Below are 27,794 nucleotides of genomic sequence, written 5' to 3'. Positions count from 1 at the left end.
AATATTGTGTCTTTCCATTCAACTTGGTCGAAACCAAAAAGGAGGAAGGACAAAGCCATCCATTAGTTGTTCCACGCTGGTGCACTCATTTGGATTCGTTGTGTTTGTTACTTCGTTTGAAACTGATTTCCAGTTTTTCAAGGCTTATTCACCTTAGCAACGGCAACAATATTTTGCTATTACTACACACATTATACAAGATGCTTTTATACAGCCAGTGTTTGCGCAAGCTGCACTTTTATGCAATTGATTTTTATTGACGCTGAAACCATAGTGAAAGTAAACGGGTTCTTTCTTCAACTGCTTAATTATTGACAGACAATGTCACATAGGTGTTGTGTTTATTTAAAGAGTCTTCGAATCTTGCACCCCAGGTTGTCTTTACGTCACATCGAAATGGGGGAGGGGGAGGGTTCGTGACTTTGTCCCTGCGCTTTTGTAAGAACATTTGCAGTGAAGACATTTTAAATCTGTTTTATGTGATTGTGCTTTAAAATTCCTAGGTGTCTGTGTGAAGAGATTGACACTGCCTCATCATGCAAATGTCACTGCCTCTGGATGTCAATCATAGTTGGATGTTAATTATAAATCATGGACGCATGATTCCTGACCATACCGCGATAAGTTATTCCCGTCACCGAATCGAAATAGCGACACCTCGAGATTTAGTTTCTTTCCCCCAAATTACATTAAAATGGTGAACAAGTGCATTATAAACAAGTAAAATCACCATTTCTGTTGAAAACATTCCGCTCAGGTAGCTGTTTAAATTAAAAAGAAGAAAAAAACGTTCATGCCTACTTTAAGTTGTTTTCAAACTTTTACATCCATCCCACTGTCAAAAAACATGTCTCAGAGATTTCAATGCACTAACCTCTGAGACATGCAGCTGATTTCACGAAACGCTAGGATTAATCCTATCTCGAGTTTAATATAGGACGAGTAACCCCTCCGACTCGCTTGAATTATAGACTATACTGGCTTGCCAGTTCTAGACTTAAAGGCCGTGTCCGAAACGACGACTTCGGCTACAGCTACGTCTAGATCAGCGCGTCTATACCAGTGTTGAAGAATAGGCAGACGCGCGCGATCTAGCCGTAGCTGTAGCCGAAGTCGCCGTTTCGGACACGGCCTGAGTCTAGGGTGCGTTCCACTCGTGCAAACGTTGCCAACAGTTGCGCACGTTCGCCAACAATTTCAAGTGGAACGAATTGTTCGCCGCCACCGTTGGCGAACGTTGGCAACTTTAGGCGAACATACTTCGGAGGTGTTGGCGAGTGATTTTTAAAATTAAACCATACCATAAGAGGGCGCGCTTTAGCGATTGACAACTGCGCGTAGTACACTATCTTTTCGCAAATACTGGGGCGCGCGCGTAAAGCTTGGAATTAGGTGCATTGTGGTCTAGCTGGTATCCAAATTTGATCCATATCTATCCCACAATGCACCTCATTCAACAGTCTGCGCTTGCGCATTGGTATTTGCGATAAGGTCTATAGAGTTATATAGAACTAGAGCGCGCCCCGGTGTGGTGGTTTCAGTCTTCCGCCGTGTTCATTTTTCCGGGTGACGTAGCCGGACATTTCACCACGTTGTTGGAACGGTTTAAGCTTTCCGGCGTGTTCAGTTTTCTGGGTGACTAGCCAGACAAAAATACAGCTGCGAGTACCCTGGCGAGTACTGTAGTTCTCTCAGTGACCCCAAATTGTTTATTTCTTTTCTGTTTAGTCACATTCTCTAATTGCCCCATCTTTACACGTATTCATGCGTACAGCTGTAAGCAGGTCACACTGCTTGTGCCACACCAAATTCTCTCATACGATCCACGCGTTCGCCGCTCGTTTGTACTCGTGGTCGCCGCCATGACTACAGCTACCGGAGAGTAACACGGATGACTCAATACAGCACGAAAAATTGACTGCTTTTGCTTGCTGTGCGCAGGCATCGCATGACGTAATGTTACCGTATTTGGTCATTCGGAAAACTGAACACGGCGGAAAGTTGAAACCGCCACACCGGAATGTGAGCAGGCGGCCATTTTCTAAGTTGACAAAACAGCTATCTCACAGCGTGTGTTTGTGTGGCAATTTTGTAAGTTGAACAAACAGCATCGCGTGAGCGTTCAATAAAAAAACCTCAAACGTGTATTTCATATCCAACGCGCGTGCAGAATGACGCGCTTGTCATCTTGCGGTCCCGTGGCGTTTGTGCACGAAGCATCACTCGTGCGCCCTCTAGTTCTTATATAACTCTACTATTATCCAATATCGAGTACTATAGTCTTGGGCCAAGACTACGCCTAGCGGCGCTCAATGTGCACACGGCGTAATTAGAAACGTAGTCTCATCTCAAGACTGGAATTGGCGTTGTTACAGTACAAAACCCCTCACCAGCTGGAAAAACAAAAAAACCTTCTGGCTGGTGCACGTATGGTCTCCGACCACCTACAATTCCTTATCAGTTACCAAGATGCACCAAGAAGAGGGTACCAGACTAAAACAAACTTTCAACGATTTGTCTCGAGAGAGGGCGTTTTCTAAAAAGTGTACACAAACAAATTTTTTAGTTGGCGGGGTTCGGATCGAGGGTAAGTCCCTCAAATCGACATTGATGAAAAAAGCATTGGCCCCAGTAGGTTTGTACACTTTCTTTATCTGAACATGTCTGAAACTGTTAGCTAACTAAACCAGCCGAACTAGCAGAAAAAAAGTCCGTGTCTGCAGCTGCCATTTTTCGCTGAACGAGTCATTATTAGGTTAGGCCAGGGAGTAGAACATGTAACAGTTTTGTTATGTAATTGTAATGCAATGTTGTATTGATATGTACACTATTTTAGGGACAGCTTGAAAACAGGACGTCCTACGATATATATATTCTCCTTCATTGCGGAACGAACGTCATAGTTCTAGTAGTACCCTTTCATAAATCATTCAATCATCATTTCAGAATCCATCATTTCATACATGATATATAAATTGTTAACACTTATTATGTTTTATTTTACTACTGAGTGTTGTTATGTTAGTTAGTAAAGTTTTCCTCATACATACTATAGCCAGTTTTTGATGTATTGTATGACACAGTTTGCGTCCCATATGTTCAGAGTATTTTTTTTTTATTCGATGCACAGTACTACTATTTTTTACTACAGTTCTAGATCACAGATGAATATGATTATGAACCTTTACTGTGTCTAGACCCGGTACTGGGGCGCTGAACTCCTTTTCGAAAAATTCGAAAAAAAGTACATGAAGTACAACGCCCCAGTTTCAGCTACTGGGTCTAAACTGTGACCTGGTGTCATGCAAAAGAGTTTTCGCTTCTTAATACTGTGCGTTCGTTGGCATATTTTAATCAGATTTAGACCCAGTGACTGGGGCGCTAGATTTTTTTTTCTCGAAATTTTGATGACCGAAAATGTCAAAATTTCGAAAAAAGGAATCTAGCGCCCCAGTCACTGGGTCTAGATCTGATTGGTCATGCGTCTACATTCTATAAAGACGCTCCATTGCTTTTAAAAAGGAAGCTTGCTAATTAGTGTTCGCAGCTTTACGCTAGCGTGCATCATCATTGCGATCCTTGCTTCTCAGCTGACAATGCATTGTACAAAAAAGAAACTTTTTCATTATGTATCCAATTATGTTTGGAATGCTTTTTAGTGTTGTATTTGCTAAAAAATATTTGAACATTTAATCATGGAGCTAAAAAGGAAGCCCCCCCTTGAATTCTGACTCCACGCAAAATATGTTCAATTCTTGACAAATGCCAGTTGTTCTCAATCCCCACCAACTACTGTTCATTCCAGACCAAAACTGTTGACTAACTCCCAGAGAAATTCACAATTCTATATCAACCACATCAATTTGCTATGAAAGGTTCCGCCGGTATTATGGGGAAACCCAGACCGCCAACTAAGTTACTGCAACCAGGAAAACGGGTACACTTAAAAATAAAAAAAAACCGAATAGACTTAGGACCTAAATTTTTATAATTGTTTTGTTTGAAAGCTAAACAAAGAAAACCTAAACCAAGCAAGAACTAAAAACTCAAAAACCAAAACTAAAATACAGAACACAGCAAGACCAGAGTAAAACACAGTTCCAAAGGAAAGTTACAAATTAAAACCAAAATGGCTTTAGGAAACCCGAGTCCAGAATAGCAGAATATCACAGAATATAAAATGATGAAAAAATGAATCTTGTGACGAGAGAACAAATAAAATGTGCAGTGTTCCTCTTTTGCTGCCAGGCTGCTATCTGATCTTATATGTCCTACAATGCACTGGATGGATGACCCCCACTCCACTACCAAAGGAAACATGTAACAAAAGACTTCCAAAGGATAAGAAACTGTTTACAAACATGTAACAAAAGACTTCTAAGAAAATAACTAACTATACATGGGTGCTAAAAAAAGGCTTAAGGAGAAATGTAAACAGGAAAGGGCAATTAACTTGAACCATCTTTAATAATAATACAATGGGTTTTCCACCTCTCCCACATTACCACCAACCATGTTTCAGGAAATTTCGCATAATTTGTCAAATGTTGACCAGGCTGTTAAATTGCTGTAGGTACCTCTTGCCTAAACTCTCTTAACTTTATTTCTTCCTTAGATGTGATTTACATACAGCTGGGCTGAGGGAACTGTCTTCAGTTTCATTTTCTGGCCAGTCATCTGAAGAATTGAGCAGGGCTGCAGATCTATGATCTCACAATGGCAGGTGTACAGGTACAGATAACTCTAGTTTTCAACACCTTGTGTCAAAGTGCTATTTTATAAGATCACCTTTCTTCAGTGGCAGCATATTTCCTCCACGGTGGCAGTAAACTTAAAGAACATTACAGAGCTGGTTTTTTGCCTTAGAACCAAAAAGTTGCGGCAGTGTAAGCACTCTATGTAATCCACAATTACATAAACTGACAAAACTGTAGATGTTTGAGATCGGTCGGCCATCTGGATCACAAGAAAATAGTGGAAAACCGATGACATATTTTGCATGACAAAGAAATGAATGAAACGCTCAATGAGCGATAAACTCCAAACAAGAAATTAGTTTCATTTATTTCTCATCAAAAACGGAATGTCTTCTACTAACATCACCACTAGACCATATAAGTTTTATGTAAATCTGTGAACTTGGACAAGTTTTTTTTTCTTGATGCTAGTTTCACACTTTTTTGACTTTCACCTCTGAACTTCATTCACAACTAAACCTAATTTTTTGGAACCAGAGTACAAAATATAAATAAGTAATTAAAAAGTTTTTGTTGTTATTCCCAACATCAGGTGTCTCCACGTTCTCCTGTGACACAAAGCCGACGTTCAGTTAGACTAAATGAAAAGTCACATCGTCGTTTCTCACTGCCAAGTCGTGAGGAGGTCTTGGAGAGTATATCACCATATGACGAGACTCCCTCCAAACACTACAGTCACCTCAAACCAAGAAAACTTGTCAACAACTTCATCAAAGAGTAAGTATTGTAAAATGTGAAGTATAATACATAAATCAGTTAGCGGCTTGACGTTTTGACCCCAGTAGAGGTTTTCTCAAAGGCTGAATGGCATGTTAAGGCCAGTGGTAAAGAGTACCAGACTCAAACTCTGGTGTTTCTGATCAGCAGAGTGTGGGTTCGAGTCCCGATCGTGACACCTGTGTCCTTAAGCAAGACACTTAACTATGACGCTTTCAACATTCGGATGGGGCATAAAGCCCTTGGTCCCGTGTGTTGTGTATTGCAAGTAAAAGAACCAAGTGCACTTATCGAAAAGAGAATGGTGCATATTGCGCCACAGCACCTTGTAAACCCTTACATTGTGCTTTAAAGTAAAAGGTCTCATACTTCAAACGTAGCTCCACATGCCTAAAAGGACAAAATACTGAGCGCTTTGAAACACATTGTCCAAATATTCATCCCAGGCAAGGCTCTTTCTTTAAAGGCAGTGGACACTATTGGTAATTACTCAAAATAGTTATTAGCATAAAACCTTACTTGGTAATGAGTAATGGGGAGCTGTTGATAGTATAAAACATAGTGAGAAACGGCTCCCTCTTGAAGTAACATAGTTTTCGAGAAAGAAGATTTTTCTTTCATTATTATCTCGCAACTTCGACAACCAATTGAGCTCAAATTTTCACAGGTTTGATAATTTATGCATGTGCTGAGATACACCAACTGTGAATACTGGTCTTTGACAGGTACCAATAGTGTCCAGTGTCTTTAATTACCAACTTGCATAGCTGTGGTTTGTAGGATTTCACTGGACAACCACTATACAAGCTTTAAAATCTTTCAGATTCACAATAGCTGCTTCAATTTTTACATACCGTACCGATCATGTCTCATATGAACTAAAAATTATTTTAATCGGAAACCTTTTCTTTTGTTCACAGGAGAAACAGCTATAATAACCCAGATGGAATCGCTTTATATGACGAAAATTCTGATGAGGAATTCATCGACGACGAGGAGGATTCGGATGATGCCAGTTCCGTGTCACAAGAGGGCAGCGATCAAAACAGTGAAAGCAGCGAGGAGGAAAGAGGGAGACCTGGAGGTAGACTTGGATCAAAAAGTGGCAACGTGACAAGTCTTGCTCCAAGACAGAGAACATCCACGTTGGACAACGAAGAGAGTGATGAAGAGTTAGCAGTTCCCCTGAGGACCAACAAACACAGGCGGCAACTACTGGAGCAGTCATCGAGCTCTGACGAGGAAAACAGCCAAGACAACGGGTCACCAGTAAAGAGGAAGAAAAGACATCTTAAAAAAGTTTCAATCCAAAGTGATGGGTCGTCATCTGAGGATGAGGAGTCGCCTTCCAACCCGATTGAAGAAACAATCGCTCCTGAAACTCACCAGAGTGAAGAGGACGAACAAGACTTCAACCAAGACGAAGTTTCATTGGAGAGTGGTGAGAGCGATGGTTCCTTCATAGCAACAAGCGACTCGAGCGCTGACAATATACCAGTCTTTGATTACTTGGAAAGTGCAGGATCAAGCAAGCCCACCCATGAAGAGCTGGTTTGTAACTACAGACAGAGGAAGTCAAAAGCAGCAAGACAGTCCCAAAGTAGAAAGAGACAGAGAATCTGTCGTCCATCCAGTAGCAGCAACACGGATAATGAAGGAAGTGGGGAAGATGGATCAGCACCTCCTGGTGAAGGAAAGGAACGACCACCGTCTAAACGGGCTGAATCGTTGAGCAGTAAAAAGAAAGCTTGGAAGTCAGAAACCTTGGGACGTTATAAAGAAGAGAGAGACAGAAGGCTTTCGGAGAAGAAAGATAAAACCTGCAAAATCAAAAAAGAACCTAAAAGCTGAAACTTTCTTCTACCCGTTTGCGTCATAGTGGTATCTTTCCTTGTCTTCATCTTCTAGGATAATGGGGGTGCTCTGTGAAGTGGGATTTCAGTTCCTAACTGATTGTGTGGGTTTCCCCATATAGAATATCTGATGTTTTTCTTGCACATCTTAAACAAAAATTTCCTTCATTCTCTTCTCTCCGCGGGGTCTTTGGGAGTATAGTGGTTTAAGATTTTGCTGAGAATCTTTGGCTTCACAACAAAAATTTAAAATTTAAATAAAATAATGAAAACATCTCCAAATGAACTCAACAACATAATCACACACACCACTTTTTCCCGTTTTTTATATATACATTTTATTAGTTTCACATTTTCAAAAAAAAGGTTTTCATTAGTAACTGTACACACGTTCTTTGTCATATTAAAAATAATACTGGATATTCTTTGCTGTATAATTTATCAACACTTCTATCTAATGACAATTAAATACAAGGTTACAATTGAATCTAGTAATTTAGGCCTACATAAACATTCACAATTTGGGAGATAACTGCAGAGCTGCCGTCATTTTAGAACTGGGGAGAAGTTTCGTGGACAAAATCTTCAAGTTTGTTAGTAGGCTCATGGAGAGATTGGTTTATTTTCACGGAACTTTCTCAAAAATCAGGGATATAATGGACCTTTATCATGCTGTCACCATCTTGGTCATGTTCCCTTTTCCCACTTTCCACTACAACAAACGCTAAAATTCATTGCGCAAACATTGCACCAGACTATTATTTCGTCCAGCCCCAGTTTGGCAATGAGTTGGAATGGAGTAAAATCTAGATTGCCACACCATGATAAAGGTACATAGGCAGCTCTGTTGGTGGTTTAGGCAGTAAAATTTGTACCATACAGACTATTTTTGTTTTTTGGGGTCTGGTTTCCTTGTTTTAAAGGGAAGGTATACAGTGTATGCAAATACCTAATTTAAATGTTATGAATATTTATAAATCCCAAATACTGTTCAGACATTCTGACTGTTCTGTCAAAGCACCAGTGTTGACTGATTACAACTAAATGCAAATTCATAGCAACCATGCGGCTGGGTGCCTCTTGGTTGACTTATTTTGAATATGGATGCCATTTATTTTCACTTGTTTTACATTAAAGGAACATTACAGAATTGGTTTTGCTAACAAAACAAATGCTGGCAGTGTAAGCACTTAATGTAATCCACCATATACATAAGCTGACAAACCTGTAGTAGTTTGAGATCGATCGGCCATCTGGGTCACGAGAAAATAGTGAAAAAAACGATTACACATTTTGCATGACATTGATGCAAGCATAAAAATGAATAAAACGCTCACTGAACGATAAACACTAAACGCAAAGTTAAATTATTTATTTCTCATCAAATATGACATTTCAGACAGAAATATTTCAAGGAATGTTCTCTACTATCGTCATCATTAGACTGTATAAGTGTGATGTAACTCTGTGATCTTCACGATTTTTGTTTTCTTACCAATTCTATAACGTTCCTTTAACACATAAAACAAGAATTGTGTAAATGAGACATTTGAAATCGCTTATTTTCCCTTGGTTATAAGCAAATTGGGACACCCACTTCGGGCTAGGACCGTTGGGGTAAGGGCAAATACAGCTGGATGGACCCGCATGGGGCGAGATTTGCCGTTAGGGGGTACGTCACAGTGGGTGTTTTGGTAGTGGCCGAAGCTCATAACTCGAAGGGACAAACATTTACTGAATATAAAAGCATCATACTCTTCCTACTTTAATCTGTTTAATGAGTTTTGGGCCCTTGGACGAATCAGTAAAGTTGTTTTTAAATGGCATGAAAAGTCTTTAAGTCACGACAATGGAGGTCGGCCCATAAAATGTGCTCAATAAAAATGTTCCTACCCATTTCTCCCAAGGGCCAAGTATCATACCTGCTTATAAACTATTAGGCCTGCATTGTTTCAGCCGATCAGGTGGATTCCTTGGTTTCCTTGGTTTGGGGTTTCTCAGTTGCAAAAATCACAGTACAAAGTCTTGCTGTGTCTGGCACTTTCCTCTTAATACTTCCTGCAAATGCCTCGGAAGAAGCGAATTCCCTTGCATTAAAATTGGAAAGGGAGTGCGTACCAATTATTGAGTCACCAAAATTTGCTTTGCATTCGCAGGAAGTATGAACCGGGTTTTAATTTGACAAACCGCTAGTTGTGTATCTTTTCTCTAAATGAGGAATGTAATTAATTTTATTCTTAAAATGATGTATATACGCAAGATCTTTACATACTTTCTGTGTTTTATTCTTACTTAATTAAAACCCCACATAGATTTAATGAACTTGTTTAATCTACAAGATAATAATATACAATTTTTTTGGAATGGAATGGATTACATTAGTACTATTTGCAGAGGAAATAAGACAACATTTACAAACAATAAAAATTAGTTTATTCGTAAAAAAAAAAATCAAAATATTTACAGTGACCCAAATGTAATGTTTAAAAAACCGATAATAACTTATCCCTGCTTCACAAGTTTGTGATGGTTTGACTTTGTATAATGTTAAGTCACACATGGAATTGTAAAAAAGCAAAGCATGAACTTAATTTTGCTGTAGATCTGGAAATATGTTATTTTGTATCATAAACTGAGTCTCCCAAATGTCGCTTAAAAATAATATTAAAAATAAACTGTATTTAGTGCAATTACTTTTGTGTGTAAAGAAAAACTGCAGCTGCTTTTGTTGCCTTTCCTTTTGAAATAAACTTTTTCATTTAGCATATTTTCTGCTGTGCTAATTTGTTTAAGGTGTTTCTCTTCGACGAGTATGGAAGCTCATTCATGTGACTCGATGACAAACATAATGAGTTTTTGCGGAAGTACATTAGTACATTAGGTGGCGATTGCCCCTGGAAAAATAGTCAATTGTAGCCCACACCTTGAAGTGGCCTTCAGGTCTTGTGTGTCTGGCGACTTCCATAAAAAATATAAAAAATTAAAAAGATTCATGCTCCATTGAATGTCAATACATAGAGTTTTCAGGTCATCCCTGAATTCTGATTGCATTGAATTTTAGCTCACATGATGGGGCAGAAGTTCCCCTTTGGAATGTACAGACCCATTCGTAAATTGCTGTCCCATGAGGCCATATCTAGAGTTTCACTCTAAATATTTAGAGTCTTTCTTTTCTTGATGGCTTAAAGATTTTTAGTAGATCTATAAACGGTAAGTAGCAGCATGGACTGTCTGAACACGCATCGCATAGCAGTGTTAAGTTAGCATTGTTCCCTATGCATTGGCATTTACAAGTAAAGCCAGCATCTCACATAGAAACAAAATATCAGGCCGTGTAGTATTAAAATGTCAGCAGTCTATGTATTTAACATCAGAGTGGTTTGATTCCAATATGTATTCAGATGTAATTAAGTGCTGTTGAGAAGAAAGCACAAGTACTACTGTCAAAAGCAGTCAATGTATTTCCATAGTGACTGGTTGAATAGATTTACCATACGCTGCATGTGACAAGATCCCACCCTTTCAAACAAGCAATGTTATCGTCAAACCACACACCATTATGTACATTGTAAGAATTACTTCAAAGTTAGGATTCCCTTTACCATTATCAGTAACTCTATAATATTTAATAAGAATTAAAAATAATATAGTATGGTTTGCGATAACACCATGCAATGAATATCTCTAAATGAGTTGGGGTGGTTCTAAAAAATAAACGGTTGGTTTTTCAACTTGACACTTCGATCAGAATGCTCTAATCATCTTCTGAAGAAAGCTTCAGAGTATACTGATCAAAACGTCGAGTTGAAACCAACGGTTCTTTTCAGAACCACCCCAACTCACTTAGAGATTATCATTACATGGTGTCACGTACTGCAAACCTTACTGTATCATATTTCCACCATGCAAAGTTTAAAATCTTACTTAGGAATTAAAAAATTAAAACATTTCCACATTCTCTTCCATTCAGCCTTTTAGTTAACTTCTTGTAGATTTCTTTAAGAAAAATATAGAACCCCAAATCAAACTTAAGTTACATTGTAAAATTTAAATACACATGATAATGTACATATTTTTTCCTATGGAAGTTACAGTACTCAAATAATCCCCTCTTTGTGTTTTCTTCTTCTGTTTATCCTTGTATTTGGGGCGGGGGTGGGGCTATAGTAAATCAAATACAAGGGTGTTATGAAAACACACTTGCATTGTAAAAAAACCTGCAAAAAAACTAAAACAATAAGTATGGTGTTCCAGTTATAGGGAGTCTAAATGAGCAAATCTTTGTAAAAATGCTTTGCAGAACTCCATGAAAAAAGGTAGCTTTAATTTAGAACAAAAGGAAAAAGTAAAAAACATGGCAAGCATACAATCCAATATTTTTGCGCTTAAAATTTACATTATGATTTTTGTTTTCATTTTGTGGGAGCACAATGTTTCTAAAATGCTTTAGTCTTTCATTTTTGCCAGTAGAATCTGCACACTTTAAATAGTTTTGCAAGGACGAATCGGTTTTTGAAGTTTTTAAAATCTTGTATACGGTTACAGGTCGACTTGTAAACCCCAAAACAATGAATCAGAAAAATTAGGTTTTTAATGTTTTATGGTGTTGAAATTTGATGCGAGTAACCATGGAAATGTCGTTGCACTCATGAAAACATGGGACGCCAGACACTTAATACAATATCCATGATAGTTTAAGAAAGCCAAGACCTTGGTCCAGCTATGAAGAATCGTTCTAAAACCCTTTCCGCGCTAATTCGGTAATTATTGATGATTGAGGCTCACGTACCCAATCAATGGAACTGACCTTTAACGTCTTGTCATGATAAATCATAGTCTGTTCCCTCTGTAAAAACTTATCACTGTTACTGTTACGTATTCAGTGAATCATACAAAGATGGCGTCAGTTTGAGGTCAGGGGAGCTTTTTGGCAACCATGTTGGATTTCGGTCGTGGTGGACCTTTTTACAAGAGTAGAAAACACTACATCTATGTACGCAGCACACATGATGGGCCACTGAGCAACCTTTTTTTTATCTCTAGCCGAGGGCGCCCTTCTCGACTCACGAGATCTGCATTAGGTCTACACACAAACCATTAACATTGAAAATGGAACGATTTTGATTATCAATGCCAAAACGAAAAAGAATTCAGAGGGTGTTTATATCCATCATCAGAACTGGCCTGATTTCTATTTCATGCCAAAACGAAAAAATATTCAGAGGGTGTTTATATCCATCATCAGAACTGGCGTGATTTCTAATTAAAACCTTGATGTTAATCTGTCAAAAATATTTAATAAAAATCTCTTTTTTTTTTCTTCATGTGGGGTATGTCGGCTTACAAAGTCTTTGGAACAGATTCCACAACACATGATTGGAAGAATCCTTTAAAAGTTTTGTTTTCTCAGACGTCACAAACTGTACAGCCCTTTTTGGGTAAAATCTGAAAATATTCCTTACTAATTTTTTTTTACATTTTCTTTATCGGCAATGAAAAAAGACAGTTGAATATGTTACAAGACAATGTGCTCACTTCTATTTTCCATTAAGTTGTTCATGGCACTCCAGTTTGTCGATGATCAATTTGATAGACCATCCGTTTTAAAACTATTACTGTACAAAAATCGTAAAAATTCCATGCATGTACATAGACGAAGCTAGCACATTTTTTATCAACATTGGTTACAAATATTTCATTAAAACTATAATCGTAGACACCATCTCATAGCTACTGTCTGGAAGTACTTTACCATTATTTGTTTTTTGGTGCTTATCATTAAAGTAGAATACAAAAAAAATACTTAAAAAACCAATTTGATTAATCTGTGAGCCAATAGAATTGATGGATTATGAAATCGACTCAGCGAGACGCAAATGTTTATAAAATGGACAAAAAAACTGACGGATGGTTTAGTTCGTAATCCACTTCCAGCTATAAGCACCCTGATCAGAACTTGGCATTACTTGAAAAGATTTTTAAACAAAAGTTATCACTTTTGTTCTTGTTCTTAAGTATCATTAAAATATTCATTATCCTACCTTTGACTTTTACATTTTTTGGGGGTCAGATATGTTGGATAAGTTACAAAAGAATTCCTTCACTACTCAGAAAGAGTTTCATTTGTAATAATAACTGCACACCAGGGTTTCTCTATGAAGTACTCTATGATCTAGCCGGAGAAAATTGGAGGGCCAAGCTGTCAATATGAGCACCACGGATTGTCACCTAGCAATATTTCGCCCCGCCGTCCTAGACAAAAAAATCCTTCATCACTCCCCTCTTAAAAAAACCCCAACGGTTTTACACAAGTCATCCAGTCAAGACTCCATTCCTATTCTTTCTCTTGCTCTCTCTTTGAGCGGTGTCTGTGAACTACCGCGTCAGGGACATCACTCAGCTAAGACTGACTCTTTCGCTCGCTGATTCTGGTCATCTTCAGTGGTTTGTTCAGCAGGGAGCTCCGCTGGGGGAGGGCTTGGGGGAGACGCTCTGGGTCGGACGGGGGTTTTCCACTCTCCGGTGTGAAGTCTGTTCATCAGAATAACTGCATTGGTTACAGCCTGCAATGAGAAAACACAAGTATGACAATTTTGATTAAAAAGTAATATTAAAACTGAAATAAGAAATTTTTTTTGACAATTTGTACAATCGTTTGGAGTTTGAACAAAGAAAAATTTACTACAGTGACCTCAAATTTGTTTGAAGCTTTGCATGGTTGTAAACTTGCGGGTTACACATGTGTGTATCCGCAAGTTTACTATTTATTTATAGTTTCTTCTTACAGTGGCCTACAATCATAGAGTTATATATAAGAACTAGAGGGCGCACTGGCCTGTATACGCGACCCAATACGATTTTCTAAGTTGAACAGGCATTGCTTAGCGTGTGTTTGTGCGGCCATTTTGTAAGTTGAAAAAACAGCATCGCGTAGCGTTCAATAAACACAAACTCCAACGTGTGTTTCTTATTCAACGCGCGTACAGAATGGCGTGCGCGTGTCTCCTTGCGGTCCCGTCGCGTTTGTGAAAGAAGCATCACCAGTGCGCCCTCTAGTTCTTATATATAACTCTATGCCTTTAATGTAACTAGCCAGCACTCCACCAGCGAAGGATGCCTAGGAACATGGAATACGCATGCGCACAAGGCGAAATTCCCAGCTAACACAAAAAATATGCTTGACAAAGGGGGCAGCATTCCCAGTGCATCCCTATAAGCGCCAGTTCTTTGCTTCTGGTAAAGTGGGCCCTGCTTGTTAGTTTGTTTTGTTGCCCATCATGGTTCTAACCTTGAGTTTTCTCTTGGCATTGAACTGCTTGATGTTCTCAGTCAGGTTCTGCAGTGGTGCTTTACTGGCTGTTCCCCTCACCCATGGATGATCTAAGGCTTGTGCAGCCGTTAGCCGTTTGGATGTATCCAGAACCAACAAACTCCGGATAAAATACTGCAATCAAACAAAAATAATAAACAATATTACCATTGATTTTACCCTTACACCGATGTGCGTCAGCACTGAATACTCAATACTTTCCCGAGTTCTGCGATAACAATCACAGGCATTGTTATTACTCGGGTGAGATTCGAACCCCACGAACCTTGCCATTCTTAAACAGTGTCTTACCAACTAGACAACCAAGATTACCTGGTAGCTAAAGGCAATACTAATAATACCCCCGGAAGTATGGTGCTTACAATGGTGTATAGTAATAAAAAATAAAAAATGATAGGAAAAAAAAAAAAAAAAACACTTACAAAAATATATTTATTTTGTTATATATTTACAAAAACATACAAATATAACCAAATATAAATCAAAACGTTTAAACCATACCTAACAAAAAATAAATTCATTTAAAAGAAGTTAAATGCCTTGATCACTAATATTTATCCTGAGTAAAGATGCACATAAATTAAGGCAGTAGAAAGTGGAAGGCCCAGACCAAGCCCAAGGCACTTCAAGTCCCGTCTGATTTTGTAAGAATTCGTATCAATCTAATATGATAACGAGACAGCTAGATGCAGCTAGCACTAAAAATGAAACCCAAGAGGCTGATCTAAATGATAAGCAGTTCACAGTTGAACAACTCAACAGTCAAAAATGATATTCCAAGAATTGAATCATACTACACTTACAGACACCAACGGTGTACCATCCATACAATGGTGAGTTATTGGCACTTAAAACTGCACTCTGGAGTAACTAACATAGGGCTTGATTTCCACAAAGAGCTAAGATTAATCTTAAAGGCAGTGGACACTGTTGGTAATTACTCAAAAATAATTATTCAAGCTCAAATTTTCACAGGTTTGTTATTTTATGCATATTATGTTGAGATACACCAAGTGAGAAGACTGGTCTGTCTTTAAGTGCGAATCACTCTTAACTGCTTAGCAAAATTTTATGTCACACATGGTTGTGTACTGACAACTCATCTGAAGATGACTCTTCGTGCTTTGTGAAATCCAGCCCTAAATAATAATATATCAGGCCTGATATTTCACAGAGGAAACGGCGGCGATTTAATTGCCTTGGTGCCCTTGAAATGATCCAGTAGAAATTGATAACATCCTCCTCAGTCATTTTGAGGTGTGGCGGACACTAGCACTATGACACTACTAGGTTTGGGTCAATTTGTTTGTATAGGCACTCGAACCATGAAGTGCAATAGTATGCATCCTCCATACCTCAAAAAAGGCTAATAGGGTGACATTTACCAACATGCCTTGGTGCCCTTGCCCTTTCATAAACTAAGCATACAGGGGGGGATATAATATAGGTGTTTCAAGAGAGAGAGTATGTAAGAAAAAAAAAGAGTGTTCCGAATCAAAGCCGTGGTAATTGCCTCATGGTGCCCTTGAAATAATCCAGTAGAAATTTACAATTTCCTCATAGGGTGCCCTTTACCAAGGAGAAAATGCCTTGGTGCCCTTGCCCTTTCAAAAACGTAGCATACAGGGCTGATATATAGGTGTTTCAAGAGATAGAGTGAGTGTTCAAAGCAGTGCTAATTGCCTCATTGTGCCCTTGAAATGCTCCAGTAGAAATTTACAATATCCTCATACATGCTAGTGCCCTTTACCAAAGGAAAAATACCTTGGTGCCCTTGCCCTTTCAAAAGTGTAGCATACAGGCCTGAAATATAGGTGTTTCAAGAGGGAAACCGAGAGAAAAGAGTGTTGAGAATGAAAGCAGAATGTAGAGTCAGTGCTTTTTAGCGTGAGATTGTTTCTATTCATCAGACACTGGATGTGTGGATCGGCCACAGTCAATCAAATCATCCTTCGGGTTGTTACACACTATCGGATTATTAGATGCTGAATATTGGCTGCCGCTATTTATTTATATGCAATAAACGCCCCCGAGGACTCGTTAGTTCCTAACAGTCTCCAGTCAAGGCATTATTTATCATTAATGTGTGTGGAATATTGCACGTTGTGCTGTCTCGCCAAGATGCATTGGTTAAAGGAAACATTACAGAAGTGGTTTTGTTAACAAAACAGTTGCTGGCAGTGATGTTAATTAGCACTGTAGAAGTTTAAGATCGATCGCCCATCTGAGTCACAAGAAAATAATGAAAAACCGATTACACATTTTGCATGACATCGATTTAAAAAAAAAAAAAATTAATGAAACGCTCACTGAGCGATAAACTCCAAACGGGAAATTAGTGTCATTTATTTCTCATCAAATATGACATTTCAGACAGGAATACTTCAAGGGATGTTTTATGTTAAATTAATCTGTGATTTGAGACAAGTTTTTTTCTTACCAATTCTGTAATGTTCCTTTAACACTAGCATATTGCTTCTTCTGGGATACCACAAGCTGTTTTCCCCGAGTATCAAATAGGGAAAAACTTATAGAACATTTATGATGAGAGCTAAAACAAAGAATGGATAGTGGGTGATACCACAAGACCCATAAAGACCATGTCACACTGAGCATTTTTTTCAGGAAACTTGGAGGGAACCACTACCACTGCTGTAACTCACTTATCCTTTCAATAATGAGGACATTCAAGTGTGATGTTGACTGCATCTGTTACACAGGTACACTTGTTTGTGTTGTGTTGTGTTGTCATAAGCCTTTAAGAAAGCCTCTGAAAGGGTCTAAACATCAGACCATTAACTACTTTGTTTCATACCAACAGTTCTTTTGGTTGGTAAGCAAACCAGTTTGCAACAAACAGCAAATTATTTTTCTCAATAGACTTTATTACAGTCATCCAGTGAGATACAATTGAAACACACAAATATCATAATATCAAAGATGAGGATTTGCTGGATTGAAACACAATGCTGTATCAATCGCTCTACTATCAAGCCCATCACCCCCCCCCCCCCCCCAACACACACACACCTTCTCCGGAGTACGCAATCTGATCTCACAAGCCATAAATGGGTTACAGAGTCTGCAACTGGCGTCAATTCAATTTCTTCCGGAAGGGGACGGGGCATAACAAAAGGAGAATAGTCAGCTGCGTCCGCGACTTCATTTCACTCCGACGGAGTACTATCTTTAGCCTGTGCCGGACGCGAGATCAACTGAGATTGATATTATGTTCGATTAAAAGAGAGGATTTTGTCAAAATTTCAATCAGAGCATTGATAACAGGTGTGTTAAAGTAGCTGGGTATCGTTTGTGTCTTTTTGCGAGAGTCATCATCCTTAAATAGTTGTGGTAGTACAAATAATTTTTATTTTTTTTTGGGGGGGGGGGGGTGAGTAAATTCATCTCAATCATCTAAAGCACTGTGAGATATAGTAAATCAAATATAACTCTTAGTTTGAATGTGAATGAAATTGATATTTATTTTTTTGAATTATCGTAAGTTTCTAAGAATATCTAAGACTGGCAATTGTAGAGATGCAAATACACAGTGCATCGCCTGAACAACTGCCTTCCAACTGTCAGTGTCATCCCATAATTTATGAAGTCATACACAGACGTTGTGCACAAAACAATGCACATCACACACTAAAAAAGGTTCATGACCATAAGTGTTTCAGAATAAAACCTCTGCAACAATAAGTGTTTCAGAATAAAACCTCCGCAAGAAATTAGCAGGATTGATGACAAATAATCCAGGTCCCCTCCCCCTAAAAAAAATAACTCTTCAGCCAATTACCTTTGCACTGTCTGAAATATTGTCCCACCATGGCGTCATGAACTCGTAATTCGCCTTCAGGATTTTCTTGTACACATACTTGTCGCCCTTCTCGTCGTAGAACGGCTCAAAGCCGCATAAGAGAATGTAGGTGATAACTCCGACACTCCACATATCGACAGCAGGACTGTATGGTCGCCCGTAGAGCACCTCCGGAGCTGTGGGCCAAATTAATTTCAATATAAGACGCTCCAAATGTAAACATTGCTGTTAAAGGTGAAGATTGAAAAGGGGGGTGGGGGGAGCTGGGATTTTTGGGGTGAGTGTTTGACAAATACCTTGCAGCAAGCGGAACTATGCTGAATGAACTAGGCGGTTATTGATTTTTGATGCTATTGTATAAAGACAACTATAATATAAGGTAACACCTGCAGCAATTAATTTATTACAGATATGGAGATATGGGGTTGGCTAAAATGTCAATTAGAATGCATGAATTTTTTAAGTGAGATTTGTATAAGTATAGCTGATGATGATGATGGTAAACTTCCTTAAATGGACGGTGCACCTTTAGTAACTACTTGAAACTGACCACAACTTACTCAGTAAGAAGTACTATTGCTGAAAATAATGTATAACATTTTCTGAAAGTTTTCCGTTAACAAATAAACATAGTATTTGAAATGTGATTTTATCAAAAGGATTTTGGATTGTGACAAAAATTGCACTTGAAGGGTATCAAACACAGCAGCCTTTTACACCATGTTGACGTGGGGTGCATTTTGTCAAATTTTCATAACCTTTTGAAAGATGAGTGCATCATAGAACCTAATTTAACTTTTAGAGCCCCTCTTTAAGATCAACCTTAAGCTCTTTGTGCAATAAAGCCATGGGGCAGGATTACAATTTTTGAGAAAGAATTGAACATTTACCACAATATCCCGGTGTACCACAAACTGTCTGCATCTGCACGTCTTGACTGAGCATCTTGGACAGGCCGAAATCGGCCAACTTGAGGGGTGCATCTTCTGAGTTATCGGCATACAACAAGTTCTCTGGCTTTAAATCTCTGTGGACTATTCCATTCTCATGGAGGTACTGTGATGGAAAATATAGAGGGAAAAATCAGGAATTTTTTGTTGTTGTATACACAGCTTAAAAGTAAAAAAAGGTACACCTTCAAATTTTCAAAAGAATCTTCAAAATTCAAACACTTGAAGGTTTCTTGGGAAAATGTTTGAATCATATATTATTTTGGTTTAGTCATCAATGTGTGATAAGCACTGTTGGCCTATGCTCAGGGTTCAAGGCAAACAAAATCAGAAATCAGATTTTAGTTAGAAGAATAGCATCTCTTGTGTATGAATTGTTTGCAAGACTGGTTTACAAACATTGAAACAGAAAAATCTCATCTGTATCATTTTCTTCATAATGTCTGGCAACAAAATTCCCTCAAAAATGTGTGCAGTTCAAGCGGACATACAACAAAACTGCCTAGACATAAATTTCTTCACGTCAAGAATATTGTCCCAGACAGGTTTTTTTCTTCCACAGCCGTAGGTCGTCCGGTTAAAGGCAGTGGACACTATTGGTAATTACTCAAAATATTAGCATAAAACCTTTCTTGGTGATGAGTAATAGGGAGAGGTTGATGGTATAAAACATTGTGAGAAACGGCACCCTCTGAAGTGCCATAGTTTTCGAGAAAGAAGTAATTTTCCACGAATTTGATTTTGAGACCTCAGATTTAGAACTTGAGGTCTCGAAATCAACCTCAATCAATCTAAACACACACACCTTCGTGTGACAAGACTGTCTTTCTTTCATTCATATCTCGCAAGTTCCATGACTGATTGATTGAGCTCAAATTTTCACAGGTTGGTTATTTTATGCATATGTTGAGCCCACCAACTGTGAAGGCTAGTCTTTGACAATTACCAATAGTGTCCACTGCCTTTAAGCCATTGATGTTTCCTCCTCTTCTCCGATCCGAACTAACATGTATGAATGATTAAAAATCATTGCCGAACAGCTAACAAACTGCAAAGCGGTACTTCTCACATGGCAATTCATGCATGCTTATTATGAATGTAACAGACCTCTCTCAATACGTCTCATAAATATCTTACATTCAACGTATGAAGATAAGAAGCAACATATCAAGAACATACAGCTTCAAGGAAGCTCAGATTTCCCGGATTCATCTTGTTATTTTGAAATGGGTGTGAAAATCCGCTAGTTCCCTGAGCGGGTCAGACGCAGGGCAGGCATGGGAGCCCCTGAGTGCTCAACCCCCCCTTGTAACTAGCTGCCTTCAGGTTTTAAATCTCTATCTGCCATCAAGCGCTGCAAGTGGAATCATTAGTATACGGAGTTGTAGCTCAGTGCTGTTTGTACCAGGGTGAATTATGGAGTCCTGAGGTTGTTTATCTTTGCAGTTATCCACAACTGCAGATTTTGTATAGGCTGTAATCAATTGGAGCCGGATTCATAAAATTTAAGATCGAGCTGTTTTTTGGGGTATTTTTTAAGGCAAAAAGTTAAATAAATTCACAAAAATTTGGCCTTGATTTCAAACTTTAGATTCGACCTTAAATAATTAGTTATGTTGAATATTGATTTAATTGTTGTCAGGCTTATCTAAATTTGGGGTTCTTTCAAATTTTGAACCAAATTTTTTCAAAAAGTTGAAAGTAAAAAAAGGTTTGATGAAAACAAAGAAGATGCTCATTGTGGCATATCGATCATTGCCGAGTGGACAAAACACTGCACTCAACCTCTGTTTCGTATCAGCTGAGTGTTGGTTCATCTCTCAACTGTATCCCCAATTTTGTAAATGTAGATCTTGGTTCGAACCATGGCCAGTCAATTTGTCACATGCAGGTTGCACAAAAAGTGGCAGATAAAAACTTTTGTGAATCTACAAAAGGAGGTGTGGAAACTTAAATTGTTTCCAATGGCATTCTTCTACAAGTACCCAGTAACATACCTGAACGGCACTACATAGCTGTCTGACGACATTTGCCGCATCCTTCTCACTGAAATATCCCTGGGCGACGATTCGATCAAACAACTCGCCTCCTGTCACCAGTTCTAATACCAAAAATAAATTGTCTTCCGTCTCAAAGATTTCCTTTAGTTTGATCTGCAGTGGTAAAAGAAATCAAGAAGAATAGAATAAGAATAAGAATTTGGAATAATGTGTAAATGACGTACACTCCATTTGACTAAAATATATAAAAAATTCTTAAAATTAAAGACGCATGCATGACACTTTTAAAGATCAGGGGCCAATTTTTAGGGCGCTGCTTCTTAAGTAGAAAATATTGCTGAACAATTTTCTGCTTAGCAAAAATGAGCAGTATACCAGTCACAAATTGTACATGTGACATGGTATTTTCGCTGGTATCCTTATTCTGGTAAGCATTTTCTTTTTGTGCTTAACTACTTTTTGTGCTTAAGCAGCTTTATGAAATTGGTCCCAGACCTAAACCTTTGTTGTGTCTTTCTCCAAAGACAGTGACAACTTCTTTATTTTGTTTCAAACAATTACATACCAGTACACTCTGGAGGTAAAACCCACCCAGGAATGCCAGATAACAAGTAGCCTTGTTAATTACAGCTCTGCTCAACCAAAACAAATTCACTTGCTTTGATTTGGCCTAGAGACTGCAAACTATTTTTTAATTGCGACAATCGATCATCACCATGAATATGGCATACAATTAAAAGATACCCTTGAAATTAAAACAAAATAATAATACACCACAGGTCGATCCCAGCGTGTGTTAATTAAAATTCTCCACACCGTCTCCAAACTTATGTAAATAAATGCCATCATTATTTTGTCACACAGTAAGACGTAGCAATTAGGGAATTTGTAGTGTGGATTACTAATCGCCAAGTATGTACATTAGCTCCGAACTAATGTACATTGCATCAAGCGTTCACTGATGCCGACTGCAATTACAAGAATTCAATTTGGTTTCCCTCTGCTTTATAGCCCAAACAACCGATGTGTCAGCCATCCGTGTGTGCATTTTGTTTAATGCTCCATGCATGGCATTATGACGGCTGCAGGAAGTGTCTGTAAACCTGATGCAAAGCTTTTGCCTTTTCTTTTGACGGGCTCACTCTCGTAGCATTCTTCTGTTGACTTTCAATTTGCCATTGCGGTGTTCTCGGATTACCGGGATTGAAAAGCTTCAATACATGTTCAAGAGACTGATTTATTTATCTGATTTTTTTTTCTTTCTCCTTCGAATCTGATTTTTTTCTCTTTCTCCTTCGAACATAATATAATCTTCATGTGCAATGAACACCGACAAATATTGAAATTCTGAAATGCATTATTTCAAAAACACTTGTTTTTAGGGCCTTTGTTTGTATTAAGTTATTGGTTATTTGCTGTGTCGGGATGCTGAAGCAGCATACTACTAAGGAGTTGAGAATGTCCTTATATAGCCCTTCGAAAAGGGGAGCTAACTCTGTAAGCCACTTTACAACACCATTTTAAAATAAACTATGTTCATGTTGTTTGAAAACTTGGATGTCTTTTTTAACTTTGTTACTTACAATGTTAGGATGTTGTAGTTTCAGCAAAATATCAGTCTCTGCTTTGACGACTTTTTGGTCAACCTAAGAACGACAAAAAGAGAAAATGGTTAGAAAATATATAAATTTATGAATAAAGAAAAAACAAATACACGGCTAAGTACAGAAGGAAAGATAAGTCTATTATAACATAATTTGAAACAAATTATTACACTTTAATTTTAAAACATGGTTTGAAACTACTAATTTATCTATATTTTTCCCCACTTTCATTTGTGCTACATTTTTAGATTTAACTAGCTTGTTTACTGAAATGCCTTGGCACTCATGTAACAACCACTGATGACCCAATTGTTTGGTCACTCAACCGTGAAACACACTTAACAAAATAGATGATAAAAAGCTTCGATATGGAGGATGAACATGGATAAAACTATAGCTTTATTTCAAATGAACTTTTGGTTCAGGCTTATGTGCTATTTGCATAAAGCTTGGTCAACTAGGGTCACCAATGGTATGGAAGAGGGGTATGCAGTGCAGTTGACTACAGTCACATACTCTATAATAGTGAGGAGAGGGTAAAGATCAAATTCACACACAAAAAACCACTTGCTCCAGATTGCACAGTAGAGCTTTTAACTGTTTAACGGCAAAACATCATGTACATGTACATACATTACAAATAATGGTTCCAAGTCATAGCGTGCTTCGGCCACACTTAAAAATTTGGCGAAATCCTGGCATAACTTTTGCCGTTTTAGTAGGATCCAATTATTCCACCCGTTAATATGTCATTTTATAGATTTCCAACCCAATGAACAAAATTGCTAAAAGACTAGAATATTGTATATGATTTTCTTCCATGATTCAAAAGCACTAAAGCTGATAATGAGTTAGCCATTCCTAGGAGTCTGTGAGAACTAGGACTCCATGACCCTGAAGTTAAAAATGGTCTACATTGTGTGGTATACATCTGATTGTCATGCCATAGAGCATAGATCAAGGACATTATGCATAGAGCAAGGGCCTCTCTCTTTATTAGGCAAAATAGAAACAAGTTTAGCATCTGGGCTTCTAAAAAAAGAAAGGACAAGAGGCTTTTTATTTTCAAGATGGCTGCCATTCTTTTTAAAATTTAAAATATCCATTGTTTTCTCTACTGATCAAACAGACGTAATACATAAATGATACATGTTGGACAAGACATTAAAAATTAAAACATAATTTAAAAACAAAAATGGAGGAAGACAGCCTTCTTTTTCTTTAAAAGGGTGCCTGACATAATTTTAGACAAACGACTGGGCTATTTTTCAAACTTTTTTGTTGTTGCCAAGATTCATAAAATAATATCCCTCTCTGCCATGTACAAACAAAAATCGAAATAAAAAAAATCATAAAAAAAAAAAAAAGAGGAAAAGGCCTCTTAAAAGGAAGCAGGCAGGGACGCTACACATGTTTCTTTTTTACTCGCCCTTAAAGATGAGCCATTTTGAGGTACGGTGGACACATCACTGCTGTAGTAGGCCCCCTACTAGTTTTGTTTGGGTAAATTTGTCTGTACTGTACATGTATGTACATGTACCCAATCTCATACTTGCACTCTAATAGTGTCCACATAAGGTAAAAAGTCATAACAAGTAACTAACCGTACTACATGTATACTAGTAACACTGGTGCATTGTACACTGAGCTGATGAATCTAACAGCATTTACCCACAGGCGGCCAGTTTCCCTCGTGTTTTTTATTTGAATTAAACAGTCAGTACTACATCAGTACTTCCTGTGCTTAATTTATTTACCTGTGAGTTTTACAATCTATGTACAGTGTACAAGACAAGTTGGACAATACTGTACTTTTAAGGGTTGAGTGAAGTACACCCTAGTGGGTTAATCGTCAACTTTCGTGTTGGCACATATTTGCCCCACCCACAGCATTTAGGTACTTTCTAAGATTTTGCCGACACTTCATACTCCACAGTGCTTTATTGTTCCATTAAAATTAATATCATAAAAAATATCTCTATGCATTTCAGCGAAGAGAGACCATTGGTTTTATGCGCTTCATATATATTGTTGAATATTATTATTATTATAATTTGTTTTTATTATTACATCTATGCCAGAAGAAGAAACAGTCGCTAGCTTGATATGACTAGGCCTAATATTCTTGAACCTTTGCCAAGTTGATTTTTTAGGCCAATAAAAGAAAAAAAACATGTTTAGATTCTCGACCCACTTCCTTTTCAAAGGCCGCCACCTTTTTTTTTTTTTATGAAAAACAACCTGAAGATATATTTTTAACAATCTCAGCCAGGTTGTCTTTGAAAATGTGTCAGGTAGCTAATCATTTTTTTTTTAAAGCCCTCCTCCCTTTTTTCAAAAAGGCAGAACGCTGAACATGTTTTTTTAATTTTATTTGGCCTTAATCAAGAAGCATGTATCACCAGGCAATTAAAGGACTCTCATCATTCTTAAAATCTCCCCCGAGTACGTCTTACAGAGAGACATGTTGAGGAGGGATGTAACTGTATCCTTTTTTCTCCTTCTTTACACAAGTGCGTGTGTGTAAATCTAAGGCTGCCCTTAAAATAGCCTGGCATCTTTTTTTTTAGAGCCGTGTCCAAATTAGCAAGGACAGCTTCGGCAAGATTTTCGCGTCATCATGCGTTAGTGTATAGGACGCCCTTAGCAACACACTTAGCAACAGTCGTAGTCGTAGATGTAGCCACCAATTCGGATACTGCCTGACAAATAGCATTGTCACGGCAATGCTAGTATTTACTACGAGAACAAAAAAGCAGCAATGGCGAGTACATCAACCTGATGCATTGGCAAATTTTAAATGTGATTTTTGCACCAGTGAAATTTCTTTGCACACAATCATGTCCTCCTTTCACCATCACATTATTCACCCCCGGAATAATTCAGCTACACAGACCCATACAGGCCTGATAGAGGCCTGATAGAGGCAACAAAGACGGTTGCCAGTTTGGTCATTGCCTTGGTGCCCTTGAATTGCTCCAGTAACAATTTTCAATTTGAAAATGCCTTGGTGCCCTTGGCCTTTCAAAATGAAGCATAGAGTCCTGCCCTTATTCATTTCAGTACACATATCGTCCCGATCAGGGCCCAATTTCATAGAGCTGCTTAAGCAAAAAGTTTGCTTAAGCACGAAAAATAGCTTGCTTATTTTACACATTGTTACTGGAAAAAATTTCATGCCATGCACATTGCTTGTGACTAATATTTAGCCGTTGTTTACTTAGCATAACAATTGAGTGGAGTCTTAGCCGGTAATCTGATTTTACAAAGCAAACATTTTTTTGCTTGAGCAAAATGTTTCGCTTAAGCAGCTCTATGAAATTGAGCCCTGGACTATAAGGGTCATAAGTGCAGTTTCTATGTATGGATTTCATCAAATTGGTTTTTATGTTTTGAAGCTCCTGGTAAGTAAGGTTTACTGTTCAAGAATGGTCTCAAAAGTAATTGTTTGGCAAAAAGAATCATTAATTTTCAAAGTGAAACATTTCTTTGTGGATTTTGATTTTTCTTCTTCTTCAAGTTTATGAGCATTTGTCAGATGTGAAAGAGCAATTAAGACCTTAGCATTGAACCAATGATTTGCAGTAAAGAAGAGTAATTCAATCTTTGAATGAAGAATTTATGCGAATGTTTTATATGATTTCAACCCCCAAATTTGTATTCTCCACTCAGTTTGATTAGTCAGTCCTATATCGTAAGCCTGGCAGCCTGCTTCCTAATTTCAATACTGCCCGCCTAATTGCTCTTCTAAGATGTAAGGTGGAAAAGTGAAATTCTCACTTGAACACTCTTAGAAGGGGCACCATGCCAATGACCAAGGGCATGGAAGCAATTGCCTCCAGAAATATCAGGCCTTCAGAAATATCAGGCATGGATTATAGGAACATTGCTTTTAAATCAGACATTAACCAAATTTCTAGACAAAGAATATCAAAAATGAAACTACCTGCAGGATTTACAAACAAGAAATATCCACCAACTGCTCCAACTTAAATAACACACCCCTCCCCTGTAATATTAGTTTATAATATTTTTATAAATTTAACAAGGACAGAATATCACCTTGAACAGAACTGTATGCAAGTGTATTTCGTAATATTTGCTTTTAAGCACTTCAGAAGACCCAAATCAACACAACAACCCTACTTGGACCCTACTTTAAAAAAATATTCAAAAGTCAAGAGATAATTTTTTTAGAGCAATCCAACAAAAAAGTTCATTTATAACCTCTTTTACGTTATCAAATCCACTTCAACAAGTTATCTTTAGAATATGGTGACGTATATTACAGAATCAGCTTTGATAACGTCAATTCCGCTCAAAATTCCACTTTTGCCAACTCAAAAATATCTAGAAAAAAAGAGGGGGGGGGGGGGATGGTAAGTGGTTTTCCTCTATTTAAGTACACAATCCCGCACACATTGTGGTATTAAAAAGGCCTTATTTATTTACAACGAATGGACTTTGGAATCATTGAATGATTTGCAGATTGCTGGTAGTCAACAATCTGTTTATTTGACAAAACGAAAGGTTCAAATACGTCTCAAAACAAATGACCCCGAAATATACTGGCTGGCACAACATTTTTGGCTTTCCTTTCAAAATTACCTTGATAGTATATCAAATTGGTCAATGTTGAACAGTTGATTCTTAGGGTCTCCAATATATTTAAAAAATTAATGAGATTTATTCATCGCAATTTTTACGAAGCAAAACATTAGCCCTGCAGCCAAAAATACATGCTTTTAGAAAATCATGCTTTA

General features: G+C 37.9%; 2 protein-coding genes across 3 annotated transcripts in view; one reads left to right on the top strand and one right to left on the bottom strand.

Moving 5' to 3' along the window:
- Positions 1-2,554: 2,554 nt before the first annotated feature.
- Positions 2,555-8,529, top strand: LOC117296137 (nucleolin 2-like). 2 transcript variants are annotated; one of them, XM_033779013.1, is made up of 4 exons: positions 2,555-2,635; positions 4,616-4,731; positions 5,290-5,474; positions 6,395-8,529. In XM_033779013.1, exons 2-4 carry the CDS (start codon positions 4,717-4,719, stop codon positions 7,323-7,325), a joined length of 1,131 nt encoding a protein of 376 aa, XP_033634904.1. In that variant the 5' UTR covers positions 2,555-2,635; positions 4,616-4,716; the 3' UTR covers positions 7,326-8,529. The 2 variants fall into 2 exon arrangements, with proteins under 2 accessions (XP_033634904.1, XP_033634906.1); XM_033779015.1 differs by lacking the exon at positions 2,555-2,635 and adding an exon at positions 2,642-2,755.
- A 2,944-nt stretch (positions 8,530-11,473) lies between these two features.
- Positions 11,474-27,794, bottom strand: part of LOC117295479 (calcium/calmodulin-dependent protein kinase type IV-like) — a 40,598-nt gene continuing 24,277 nt past the window's right edge. Inside the window, exons 3-8 of the mRNA XM_033778153.1 lie at positions 23,011-23,073; positions 21,425-21,580; positions 19,368-19,533; positions 18,457-18,653; positions 14,616-14,771; positions 11,474-13,890 (exon numbers count right to left, since the gene is read on the bottom strand). Of these exons, the coding sequence (XP_033634044.1) occupies positions 13,720-13,890; positions 14,616-14,771; positions 18,457-18,653; positions 19,368-19,533; positions 21,425-21,580; positions 23,011-23,073 (909 nt within the window). The 3' untranslated portion in view covers positions 11,474-13,719. The remainder of the gene's footprint in view (positions 13,891-14,615; positions 14,772-18,456; positions 18,654-19,367; positions 19,534-21,424; positions 21,581-23,010; positions 23,074-27,794) is intronic.

The sequence above is a fragment of the Asterias rubens genome, chromosome 10, assembly GCF_902459465.1.
Source record: "Asterias rubens chromosome 10, eAstRub1.3, whole genome shotgun sequence".
In the NCBI taxonomy this organism is placed as follows: Eukaryota; Metazoa; Echinodermata; class Asteroidea; order Forcipulatida; family Asteriidae; genus Asterias; species Asterias rubens.
The sequence above is the reverse complement of the archived record's forward strand: the minus strand, read 5'-3'. Positions and strand labels throughout refer to the sequence as shown.